The 13147-nt window shown below is 38.4% G+C and overlaps 2 protein-coding genes across 2 annotated transcripts in view; both read right to left on the reverse strand.

Annotated features, from left to right (window-relative positions):
* The window catches only part of LOC137184754 (uncharacterized), a 41350-nt gene that overhangs the window by 24923 nt on the left and 3280 nt on the right, over positions 1–13147 (reverse strand). The gene's annotated exons all lie outside the window — the stretch shown is intronic.
* kcnk15 (potassium channel, subfamily K, member 15) lies at positions 2781–6265 on the reverse strand. The gene is made up of 2 exons (XM_067592728.1): positions 4790–6265; positions 2781–4571 (listed from the first exon to the last, which is right to left on the reverse strand). Exons 1-2 carry the CDS (start codon positions 5085–5087, stop codon positions 3568–3570), a joined length of 1302 nt encoding a protein of 433 aa, XP_067448829.1. The 5' UTR covers positions 5088–6265; the 3' UTR covers positions 2781–3567.

Below are 13147 nucleotides of genomic sequence, written 5' to 3' on the forward strand. Positions count from 1 at the left end.
GCCAATGGTTCATTTGATAACTGGTTCCCGGAAAATGAATATTTGAATCAATGCATTCATTAAGAACAATGTAGCCTAATTTGTATTAGAAATGATAGCTACAAATGTTGATTTGACAAATATTGATTATCTAATGAAATTATGGCAACAAGGCCAGTCAATGAAACAAGGGCTTATGGATAATATGAAACAGCAGTGCACTCAGAGAAATCATCCAAAACCTGAGTAACATTTCCTGTTTTTGAAATAGTGATACTTGACAACCAAGAAGACGTGAGCCAATAATATCACGTTCCAGATTTAATTATGTATGATCTGACTGTGTGATCTATGTATGATGTATCTCTGTATCTGAGTAAAATGGGTTCAGGTTATTTTTCTTAGTGCTTTCTCCTTTCATACTGTACATCCAGAACCTCAGTTACTATTGAGGTCATGTCACCTATGTTCACTGTTTGGAATTATAAACTTACAAGTGTTTATTTTACAGGCTGATTCCAGTATACTACTACTGACTACTTTTATATGAGAACTAAGGACTAACACTAACCTTACTTTGGGAGAAAAAAATCATTTAACAAAATATGTCTAAAAAAACATGAGTATAAACCACATATCAACATGTGCATCAGTTTAAGTTAAAAAGCTTTTCCCAGATAAAATTAAAGTTAGAAAAGTCTTCTGATTTAAGGAACTTTCTGATTAAATAAGTAAACAAGACTAAGATTATGACTAAGCATTCAATATCAACTTTCAATACTTGACAGTTTTCGATGTTCTGTCACATTTCAGTTGCTACTCAGAATGTATTTTGAATGTATTTAGGTTTGATGCTCTGCCATCAGAGAAAAAGACAGAAAATATAATTGAATAATTAACCGAGCAAATCAAATATGAAAAAATTGTATATGAAAACCAGGGTGCTATGGCACAAAACCAAATTATTTGGATTTATTTATTTATTTTAATTAATTTTAAAAGGGTGGGGTACTGGAGGAACTTGGACTTGGGACCTCAGTATTTCTAAAATCCTGGATACAATCATCACTTTTTAGATTAATTTCCGATCTTTTAAACGATATTGAGCTGTGAGACCCCTTATATGTTGCTTATTTATAGGGGGTCATTTTCATTTTAGAACTCTTCTGTTAATGACCTGGACTAGAGACCAAAAGGCCCACAAGGTCTCAGGTATAGACTTTTATGGACCCTGACTTGCTACAGCTCAGCCTGATTTCCTACTTCACTTGTGATAAAAATAGTAAAATAACAATGGCACTAGCGCTATTATTCTGACTTTCTCATATGCACACTGTATTAATACTGCTCATTATATCTGAAGAAAATTCAACTATACTTGTACAGATGAACACAGGGATGAATATCACTGCTGTTGCATGGACATATACTGCCCTCTAGTGGCAAAATGATTCACTTTAGGTTGTGACTTTTATTTCCTCAATCCCCAGTGTTCTCCCCTGTAGAGGGCCCCCTTGTCAAAGTTATTATATCTTCATCCCCCTCCTTTGTCTCTGTCATGTACAGAAATGATGATGATCCTGTTTATTTGAAAGTATATGATGAACGCTTTGTATAATCTGACTTGTTGCGCACGTTAAAGAATGCTTCATGAAGGAGAGCATGTGATGTGATGCTGTAAGGAAGTAAAAGGAGTAAACGTCCCCATTTCTACCCCCAAGCAGCCACAGCAGATGGCATTTCATAACCAATCACCATTTCAGATTCTATTGCCCAATCAGTTTTACATTTATATGTAAAGCAGCCTACTATTCCAGCAGATCAACAGATGGCATGAAATGCATGCTTGGGGACACTTATGTAAAGACTTCATGATTTCTGTTCCTCATTCCCAACCGAAAAACACATTTTAAAAATAGCAAATGGAGGCAACGTGCAAACGTTAAGACACATGAAGTGATTTTATCTTGTGACAGAAGAGAAAGTGTGGTGTTTATGACTTGAAATATTGGCTGCTGCGCTTGAGAATGGAGGCATTGTCTTCTTTTGCTGGTTTATGGCCATTTTATTATCTTCTTCATATTTCAAACAGACAGGAACACTTGGGGGAGAGAGAGAAATAACACAATAAAGCTGAATTTTAACCTTTTAACCTAGTCAACAAGCCATCTCAGGACATCCTGAAAAGATATTTTCCCACCAAACATAAATGTGGCAACTTACAGATCAAAAAAATGTTAAGATTTCTATGTTGAAACTGTTCTAAATTTGGCTGAAAAGTGGATCTTTTAGGGTTACATATAAGTATTGTTTCAAGAGCATTTCAGCGACTATAATCCAGAGTGAAGCTGACCATAACTACACATTTAAATATGTTGTCGAAATAACAGTTTTATCTTAAAATGTTCAATTTCATTGACCCGCAAATCACAAATTCAATCTTCGCTAGGTTTTATCATCTAAGTCAATTATTCTCCATTCCAATTCTGGTTATAATATCTCTAAAAGTAGTATTATTAACCTCATTCTGACCCCCTTTTTTCTCTGCAGTGATAGTTGCAACAGAAAAGAAAGTCAGCTAAGGTAAGGCCTTCAAGATCTATTTTTTTTATCAAATCTAAAAGGGTTCTGGTAGTTGAAAAAAATACAAAACAACAGAGGAAGACAAATAAATACAAAAGTCAAATAACCTCCCGCAAATGTGAGTCGATTTGTTCAATCACTGGATTAAAATAAAAACACTCACACATTCAATGGTCCTTTTCTTTGGTTTAATAAAACAATACTGTAAGAGACTCACATCGAATCTGACTACAAACCAAGTCTACAAGGAAGCAACACCTCCCTGACTGGAAAATGACCAGGATTGTGGGAAGTTAACCTGCTACATATCTGTTGCGTGCTACATCCATTTAATGTCAATCAGTTTTAACAAGCATAATCTCTTGATATTAGAGTGCATTAGTGCTGAACAATGCACAAAAGGTTATTCTGACCCCCAATTATAAGTACTAAAAGGATTTATTAAACTCACTGAGCTAAGAAGCCACATACCTCATGTGCTTGGTCAAAGTTCTTTAAGGCTTTTTTTAAAATATAAAAGTATAATGACATCTTCTAGCTATGGCATGAAAAATTTAGGGTTTTGTCTAAAGCAGGAGCAAAGTCCACCAAGGATCATTCACATACCTTCACTGAACAGTTATACACTCATAAATAAAGTACTATTAAAAAATACTTCTGTTAAAACTGTAGATTAAAAGCCCAACCTTTTACATCTTTACATAGCACTCATGCATTCACATTGTGTGCTACACATTCTCTTTAGCATGCACTGCACTTAGGCTTACATGCGAGGAAAACTGCAGAATCACAAACATAAATGATGTCATGGCGGTAAAAGAGGAAAAAAAAATCTCATCCTTGTTTTACAAATAAAATCGTTTTCAATAGCCACAAGAGACGGTGTATTTGTTTAACAGAATCAGTGTCTTCTGACATGCACAAAAAAGGTGTGACACAAAATACAGTATCAATGAAAATATTGTTTACAGTCTGTGCAAACACTCACTCTCACTAAAGTGCTCTTTAAACTGACTTTCTCCTTGAACGGGGGAACTCTCGGAAGCTATGCCCAGGTGAGAGTGTGCTCCCTGGGGAAGAAAGTCCAGTGTTGTCAATGGAACCTGGCGAGCAGCCCTGGATGCTATAGGAGACTGAGTTGTAGTAAACAGAATTGATATGGCAGCCGTGGTGTTCACTGTGGGACATAAGAGGACTATCACAAATGCCCAGCCGGTAGCACACACAGGAGCAGAGAGAGCTGAGGCTCGACTCTGGCCCGTGTCTGCCTGCCTTGATCTGAAAATGCAGCCTGTGTCTGCAGGGGCTTTTTCGTCTCTCCTGGTCCTCCACTGGAGAAGCAATGAGGTTAGTGCGGCTGGTTCCCTCCTCCATTGGAAGGAAGAGGGTACTGTGGCTGCGACTGTGCACCAAGTTGCTCCTCTTCCTCCCCCTGTGGCCGTCTCTGCTTTGTTCAACGTGGACACCCACAGCCCCATCCAAAAGGCCTCTGTCCCTCTTCAGTGATGCCCTCTCCTGAGCATCTCTCCTCTCATCCTCAGTATTCATGGTGAGGAAACGAAGCACCACCAAGTTAAGGAAGGCCCCAATAACAGTCAGCCCCACCAGGATGTACATGAAGCTGAAAGCCACATAGGGGGTTTTCTCCTGGAGGTCCTCCTTTTTCTGCAGGGCCACAAAGTCTCCAAAGCCGATGGTAGTTAGTGTGATGAAGGAGTAGTAGTAAGCATGGAAGAAGCTCCATCCTTCAAAGTGGGAAAAAGCTGCAGCCCCCACACACAGTGTTCCGATACAGGACAGGAAACCCACTAGGACCATGTTCTCCATGGACACCTCAGTGCAGTGAAAGCCCAGGCACTGCTTCGCCTTATGTAGGAGATAGCGGACAAATGTGTTCATCCTCTCTCCCAGACTCTGGAACATGACCAAAGTCAGAGGAATGCCCAGTACAGCGTAGAACATGCAGAAGACCTTTCCTGCATCTGTGCCTGGTGCTGCATGTCCATAACCTTTATGCAAAGAGATGGAAGTGAGAGGAACACCGTGACGCATAGAAACGCTTGAATGGTAAAACGGAAATTAGGATGGAAATTAAATGGAAATTAGTCTGTAATCAAAACAAGTCTTAAATGTTGCATTCGTGCAGAAAAATAAACTGATATATAGTAAATGCAGTAACAACATTATCACTCATCTCAAAAGATAGCAGTAATATATTCCAACTTACCAATGGTGGTGATGACTGTTATGGCAAAGTAAAAAGAACCAGCAAATTTCCACTGTCTCCCGGCGCGATGGGGCTCAGCTTGCAGCACTACTCGCTCGATTTCGCGGTAGTCGTCCTCGGAGAAGCGGTACTTCTTCTTCATCTCGTTGCGCTTCTGCTCCAGGATGCGTCTGCGGGAGCTCTCCGACTCGGACTCCAGCGCGTCAAACACCGCGGCGCCGACCAGCAAGTAAGAAAACATGCAGAGGATGAGCGACAGGGTCCGGACGTTTTGCTTCTTCATCCTCGGTGTCGGCATGAAAAGTCGGGAGCAGAGGCACAGTTACAGGTGGTGGTACTGTTCTTCAGCGTAGACTCCACATTGGTCTTGCAGCCTGTTGCGTGAAACGTAGTAGCAGGAGAGGCGTGTAGGAAAATATAACGTGGAAATCTTTGTTGCCAGGTTTGAATTTAATGTTTATGTAAAAACGCGCATATCCCGCTGTGCGCATTGAGAGCGATCGATGCTCTCCACACGGTCATATGTTAAAGCAAGTGGCCTCAGCTTGTCTCTTCGCATGCGCAAACCAGTCGCCAGTAAAAGGCTGTGTGTAATATGATTCATGCGTAAGACACATAGTAAGCTGTAAGCATCAATGTTCAGTCTCATCACACCTGTGTGCAACAAGTTAAGTCCCGACTCGACCCGGCAGATACCAATCTAACATGAGGAGGGGGATTCAGCACCATGGACAGCAGCCGGTGGGATTCACATGAACTGGCCTTCTAACTGCGTATTCAAGGTAGAGACATTCAGGGGCTGAGAACCACGGAGACACAGAGTTCAGGTAGAACAAGCACATTGTATTTCCTCTGGAATATATAAAGAAAGTTCTGCTTGCTTGCGTTCAAACACACCATCACAAGGCTATCCTAAGTTCTTACGTCTGAAGCTCAAGTAAATGATGACCAGGCAACATGTTGAAAGATAATTAAAATTACTTAAATAGTTAGTCTGTGTTAATTTGCAGGTGTAAAAAAAACATGAGAGCATAATACATTACTGGATTAAGAAATATTGTGCTGGTGAGATTAAAAAAAAAAACAAAATGGGCTCATGAAGACTCTCAACTAACTTTTGGATTTACCACTTGACATAGCAATAAACTCACGGATTCTCTTTCACTCACAACCTACTGAATACATGTGAGATGGATGATAATGTCCAATTCTGTGTATAAGTCAAAGTAAAGACAGTTTTAATTGATACAATACATTTTTGAGATCTTGTGATGATGTCATCCAATGTAAACTATATTCCTTTTACAGATTCATATCAATAACATAATAATGAAGATTGTTTGTTTTTAGCACTGATCACAAAATCAATGGTTACAGAGTGCTTTAGAACAAACAAATATAAAACAACAAAGAGAAAAATTGACAAATAAAATACATGTTACAACGCTGTATATTTATTAGAAAGCCATTCAATAGAAGTGGGTTTTCAAATGGGATTTAAACGAAGATACAGATTTTTTCATAACATCATAACAACAAAATAGATTGTGTGTGTGTGTGTGTGTGTGTGTGTGTGCCCCTGCACATTAGTATGCTGATGCATGTGTGTACACTAAATAAACGACATTGCTACACTAGATGCTTCTGGAAATTTACTGTACTGTAGGTGATGCTGGTTGCCATGGTTACTTATACCAGAAGCCCAGACTTGGACTGTCAGTGAGGTTGAAGCTAATACGTTAAGCGCAATGATCCAGACACTCACTCGGTGAATTATATTGCCGTTGCATCACAACAAGTATCATTAATTTTTGTTACTCAGGCTGGATTTTTTTTTTTGTTTCGAAGAAACATGAAAGGAAAGAAAATAAATATCACACAGTTGTATCATATAAAAATTGAGAACCACCCACCTTGTGCAGTAGGTATTAGCAGCACCAACAGGGTAATGCAGGTGGATAACCATGTGTTCTTTTGTTCCTCTCAAACAGAGCAACCTGCTCTTGGTGACCCTGTTTTTGTGTTAAGTGGCTAAATCAGCACACTTACATCCCTGTTGTGATTCAAACCAGCTCTCCATAAATCAATTACCTCTCAGCTGATAAGAGAGGAACCTGAAGCCCTAACAGCCACCCATCAATCCACACAGCTTGTATTCACATCCTTTTCAAAGCCCAAGGACCTGGAACAAAGTGAGGAAGCCCATCAATCCCCATTGGTCCAGGGCTCAGGGATAAGTATTTAGACTCAAAGAGATGCCTCATTGATTTATTTTCTCTCTCTCTGTTCTCTGCTTTGTCTCAGGTACATTTCATTATCACACACACACATATTATCATGCAATCTACATGGAACATTGAAAACAAATGAAGAGGATTATGGAAATACTGTCCTTTGTCCACTCTGTAGCTAATAATGCCTCTTTTTTGATTAGTTATTAATTATATGAAATTCTGAACATCTGACTTACAGTACTGCAGAATACTTAAGGACAAATTATACTTGTTCACAGGTGTGCTTCTATTGCTAATACTGTGTTATTATCGACATTATTATTATCATTATGAAGGTTGCTGAATGACAGCTGGTGAGTTAGTGGAAGCTTTTTTCTTTGGGAAGAATTTGGGTAGATACAATAATATATAAACTTGTATTTTTTTGGTTCTTGCCGAAAAAGACCATTTCTCCTTTCTTAGTGCTCATTACGCCCCACCTGGAAGCAATCCTATTTTATGTTTTACCCCCATTTTTCCTCATTAAACACTGCCCACAGAAAGCATTTGTCCATTTTTTTTTTATCTCACTAAATCACAAAGACCTCCTCGGTGTCTGTGTTGATGCTGAGAATATGCAGATTGTACCGAACCATTTTAGGGATGCACATGGCATCATGCAGGGAAAAGAGGACCTTTTGCCTGAAGGCGCATTTCGCTCCTAAATAAAACCCATCTGCCAATTCTGAAAGAACAAAAATGCAAATCTGGCAAATTCCTGGAGGAAGGCTTACAAAAATGAAGCTCATCTGTAAAAGCCAAATTTTTAGAATGGAAAGGGTGTCTTTAGCAGGGAACAGCAGCTGTGCTTTGACAGGAATAAGAGAAAATTACAGAAAGGCACAAAGCAGAAGTGCAAGATGGGAAAGAAGCTTGATACTGTGAGAGGCTTTGTGTGTCAACATGCCTGTTGTCAAAGTGAAAAGAAGACTGGCGGCCTTAAGAGACAAAGTTGGATAGTTGTGAATTTGACTGCAAGGGCTTATGTCCAGATAATGATCCGGTGACTTCCTTTGACTTAGGGATGTGATTATGGAGGACACATCTGAATTTGAATTTGCAGTTTAAAAGAGAATAGGAAAAAAACAGGCTGACGTTCTGCATCCTAAACAGACAAAGGAATATTAGAACAAAAATCAGAATTACAAGAATTACTGTTTATTGGTTGAACTGTTTTATGACTCCATTTGCCTGTCATCATTTGATTTCTATTTGTGTCCTATTAAATATGTGTTGAGCGTGAAAACAGTGTTACAGCTGTATGTGCTGCCTGTTTTGGGTTTTTTTGTCCTTTTCCTCTCCTGTCTATTGCTCCGCCCAGGTCATCTACACTTAATCAGTCCAAAATGAGGTGCACCTGGCCCAGGGAGGAGGACGTTAATATCTCCCAGGTTCCTGTTGCAAGAGAGGCTTCTCATTTGTGGACTGCTGGTCTTGCCTCTCAGCCTGAGATTTCATGTTACTTAGTGTTTCTGTTGTATTTTGATTGTTTATAGTAGTCATTTAGTGTCTTGGTTTGTTTTGTATGTTTTCGTTAATAAATCCCATGGTTTGGGTGTCTTAAAAGGTTTACTTTGTTAAAAGAGTTTTACTTTGGGTAAATGGTGGATTATTGTTCGACCCATAGGGCTGACCAAGGGTTGGGCGTAACAACAGAGATTACTAGAAAATCCCAAACAACTATATTACACAGCCATAATTTAAAATGTAGATACATTTTGCTATATCAATACTCAACACAAACTTCTATAGTCTCAATATTACATCAAAGAATTACATTTCTGAGAGTGGTGCCACAGTTACCACCTGAACTGGTTTGAGAATAAATATTGAAAGAGCAGACTGTAAATTATACTAATAAAAAATTTGATAACTGGAGGATAACACGGATGAGCTAGCTGTAGTGTCATGATACAGTATAACACAATGTCTTTATGTACCAGCAGTAAAGCAAATACAATGAGGAGGCAAGAAAGTGGGCCACAGCCAGTTGTCAAACCAAGCATGATATAGACATGTGTAAGACCAAGTTTAACTTTAATACCCTTGAACACTGCTCTAGACAAATTTGTGATTTGAGCTCCAGAGCAGCTACTAAACTGTCCTTGTCGTGAGATTGTTTTACTGTTTTTGAGGTCAAGAATGAACTTTCATTCTCAACATGGACAGAGAGTTCTTAAAGTGCTCAGACAAAATGGAAATATTAACATCTGCAGTACATTTCTAGAAAATTGTGTCATACAATCAAAAGCTCCAGAAGACCTTGGGGTGAGATTGTTCTGTCAGCTACTGTTTCCAAGGTCGGTAGTGAACTTTCAGTCATAAAACTTGTGATGGTTTATGATACACAAGACACAGACAGGTAACAAAGAGAATCACGGAGTTAAAGGAGCATACAGTCAGTTCAGGCAGAGCCCTAAAGTCTGTGCGCTTTTTTTGACGATTTTTACATACATTTATGTTTATTATGAGGATTATCTCTCTAAGCAGAATCCCTGTCACTGCTTGGATTCTTTGATCTCCCTCAGGCACCCTCAGACCGCAGAAAAGGTTCTGCCAAATCTAACTATTTGCTATAAACGGTCATTACGTGACGTAAGTGTTTCTGACTGAACCATTAGGTATTTTTACATGCAGGTATGGCAACACTTTGGCCAAAACAGCCACAGTACGGAAACAATCTGCCTACCTGAGAGACACAACTATTCTAATACAGAAAAAGCAATCAAAATATGTTAATGAGTTTGTATTCATACCCAAATTTAAACAAGAATTGTAATTTGCTAAAGTTCGTGCCATGTTTGACTCTGCTTTCTTCACATTGAAACACTCAGACATACATTATATGCTCTCTGGATGTAAAACGAGTCTCTTCAGAAATAGGTACTCATAGATACAGAAAGCACGTCAAGAGACAATGACTACAAATGTTCTACCTGTCAGAGTGGAAAAGTAGTTTCCTTCATCTGTAGAGGAGAACATTCCAGGTAAGACAGTGCAAGATTAGATAATATTAGGAAAGCAAGAGTAAGTATTATCCCCTCGGATCTGTCACTGACTCACAGTTAGAACAGCAAACTGAGTTATATTTAGTGCTGTGGCACAACTCACAGAGGCCTGTCTGCTTTGTGCCATATACAGGGTGGATGGACTGAGCCTATAAAAGTCCTCTGTCATCTTCTAGTCATCCACTCTGCATAGCTTTAAAGAAAAACTTTAAGAGTTCTCCTTTGTATTTCTTAATTATCCGTAAGATTATACACCGTTCCTTTATTATACTCCTATATTTCTGTTTGAAAAACAGAAAAGATCTTTGCTTCCTTTCATTGGTTTGCTTTGTCAGCAAATACTTCTGATCCTCTCACAATAGAAGAAAGTGCATGATACACATTTTCTCTTTTATGCACCAAAGTTGAAACACCACACAACATGACGAGAATTCAGATACTATGAGTCATGGTAACACCACTGGATGGCTTTTGTTGCAAAGCAGCTGCAGAAAGTGTTGAGTGTTTTTTTTCTACATACAGTAGGTCAGCCACCAAGGATAAATGATGCCATTAAAAGTTGGTCTAAATCTATATTGGTCTGACTCTGACATTTGTATTATGACTCTTGTTGAACAGCTTCTTATGGTCCATAAAAATGTGCAGAATAGAATCGAATAGAATTGTGGGTGTGACGATTGTATATAAATATAAGTGAAAGAGAAAGAAAATATCTTAAATAATATAAATATATTAAACATTAGAATAAGTATTACATTTCAAAAGGTAATAACTGTGTCTTATTGGAGATGCAAGCTGTGCCCTGAGTACTTAAAACATTGCTATTCATTTGACACATTGATTGCAGTAAACAAAATACATGAACATTATAAGTGACAGCACGATAAGCATACTTAAACATAAAATGTGAGAAAGAAAGAAAATATCTTAAATAATATAAATAAATTAAACATTACAATAAATATTACATTTCAAAAGGCAATAAAAGGGTCTTATCAGAGATGCAAAGTGTGCTCTGACTACTTAGAACACAATTTTCACAACTTTAAAACAATTAATATGAGAAAAAGGGAAACGTGAATAAGACGTACCAGTGTATGATTGCTTAAAGGCCAGTAAAGACAGTAGCTGATTTACACCAACACATAACTTGGCAGCTGGTCAGACCTGGAGCTGTTTGTATAAGTTCAAACTTGGCCTGGTTATTATGTAAATGTTTACTAAGTTCAGTTTTACGCATCACTAAATTAAAACAGGTTGCACCACACAGACTAGTTCTTACGTAGAGATAAGTTAATGAGGTAATGGGATATAGTTGACACATCTGACCTCACACAATACACCTCAAATTACAAACGTTATGCCAAAGATGTTAGCCTATACAGTGGTGTGAAAAAGTGGTTGCCCCCTTCCTGATTTCTTATTTTTTTGCATGTTTGTCACACTTAAATGTTTCAGATCATCAAACAAATTTAAATATTAGTCAAAGATAACACAAGTAAACACTAAATGCAGTTTTTATTATTAAGGGAGAAAAAAAATCCAAACCTACATAGCCCTGTGTGAAAAAGTGTTTGCCCCCCCTGTTAAAACACAACTTAACTGTGGTTTATCACACCTGAGTTCAATTTCTCTAGCCACACCTAGGCCTGATTACTGCCACACCTGTTCTCAATCAAGAAATCACTTAAATAGGACCTGCCTGACAAAGTGAAGTAGACCAAAAAATCCTCAAAAGCTAGACAGTATGCTGAGATCCAAAGAAATTCAGGAACAAATGAGAAAGAAAGTAATTGAGATCTATCAGTCTGGAAAAGGTTATAGAGCAATTTCTGAAGCTTTGGGACTCCTGCGACCAAAATTACCCCATGAGCGCAGCAACGACTCATCCAAGAGGTCAAAAAAGACCCCATAAACAGCATCCAAAGAACTGCAGGCCTTACTTGCCTCAGTTAAGGTCAGGGTTCATGACTCCACCATAAGAAAGAGACTGGGCAAAAGTGGCCTGCATGGCAGAGTTCCAAGACAAAACCACTGCTGAACAAAAAGAACATTAAGGCTTATCTCATTTTTGCCAGAAAATATCTTGATCCCCAAGGCTTTTGGGAAAATACTATGTGGACTAAGAACATCATACCAACAGTAAAATATGGTGGTGGTATTGTGATGGTCTGGGGCTGTTTTGCTGCTTCAGGACCTGGAAGACTTGCTGTGATAAATGGAACCATGATTCTGCGGTCTACCAAAAAGTCCTGAAGGAGCATGTCCGGCCATCTGTTCATGACCTCAAGCTGAAGCGAACTTGGGTTCTGCAGCAGGACAATGATCCAAAACACACCAGCAAGTCCACCTCTGAATGGCTGAAGAAAAGTCAAAGTCCTGACCTGAATCCTACTGAGATGCTGTGGCATGACATTAAAAAGGCAGTTCATGCTCGAAAAACCTCCAATGTGGCTGAATTACAACAATTCTGCAAAGATGAGTGGGCCAAAATTCCTGCACAGCGCTGTAAAAGACTCATTGCAAGTTATCACAAATGCATGATTGCAGTTGTTGCTGCTAAGGGTGGCCCAACCAGTTATAAGGTTTAGGGGGCAATCACTTTTTCACACAGGGCCATGTAGGTTTGGATTCTGTTTTCCCTTAATAATAAAACCTTCATTTAAACTGAATTTTGTGTTTACTTGTGTTGTCTTTGTCTTATATTTAAATGTGTTTGTTCTGAAACATTTAGGTGTGACAAAAATGCAAAAAATAAGAAATCAGGAAGGGGGCAAAAACTGTTTCACACCACTGTATGTGCAAAAAATAACAGGTTAGTGTAATAAAATAATTCGATGGTGTGTTTTTCAGAGTTAGTAGTATGCATACTACTAACTCTGAAAAACATACAGCATTTTTCCATGAACTGTATTTTTTTTTTTTTTATATATATATATATATAAATAAAATTAAGTCATTACTACTTTCACAAAGAGTTTGCAGTTAAGTGTAATATATTGTCTGGCCTCCTAAAACAGTTCATGTTTGGAGTTATAGTGTGTCACAGCTTGTGATGCTACAGTGACTTCCAGTTT

Source organism: Thunnus thynnus, chromosome 6, assembly GCF_963924715.1.
Source record: "Thunnus thynnus chromosome 6, fThuThy2.1, whole genome shotgun sequence".
In the NCBI taxonomy this organism is placed as follows: domain Eukaryota; kingdom Metazoa; phylum Chordata; class Actinopteri; order Scombriformes; family Scombridae; genus Thunnus; species Thunnus thynnus.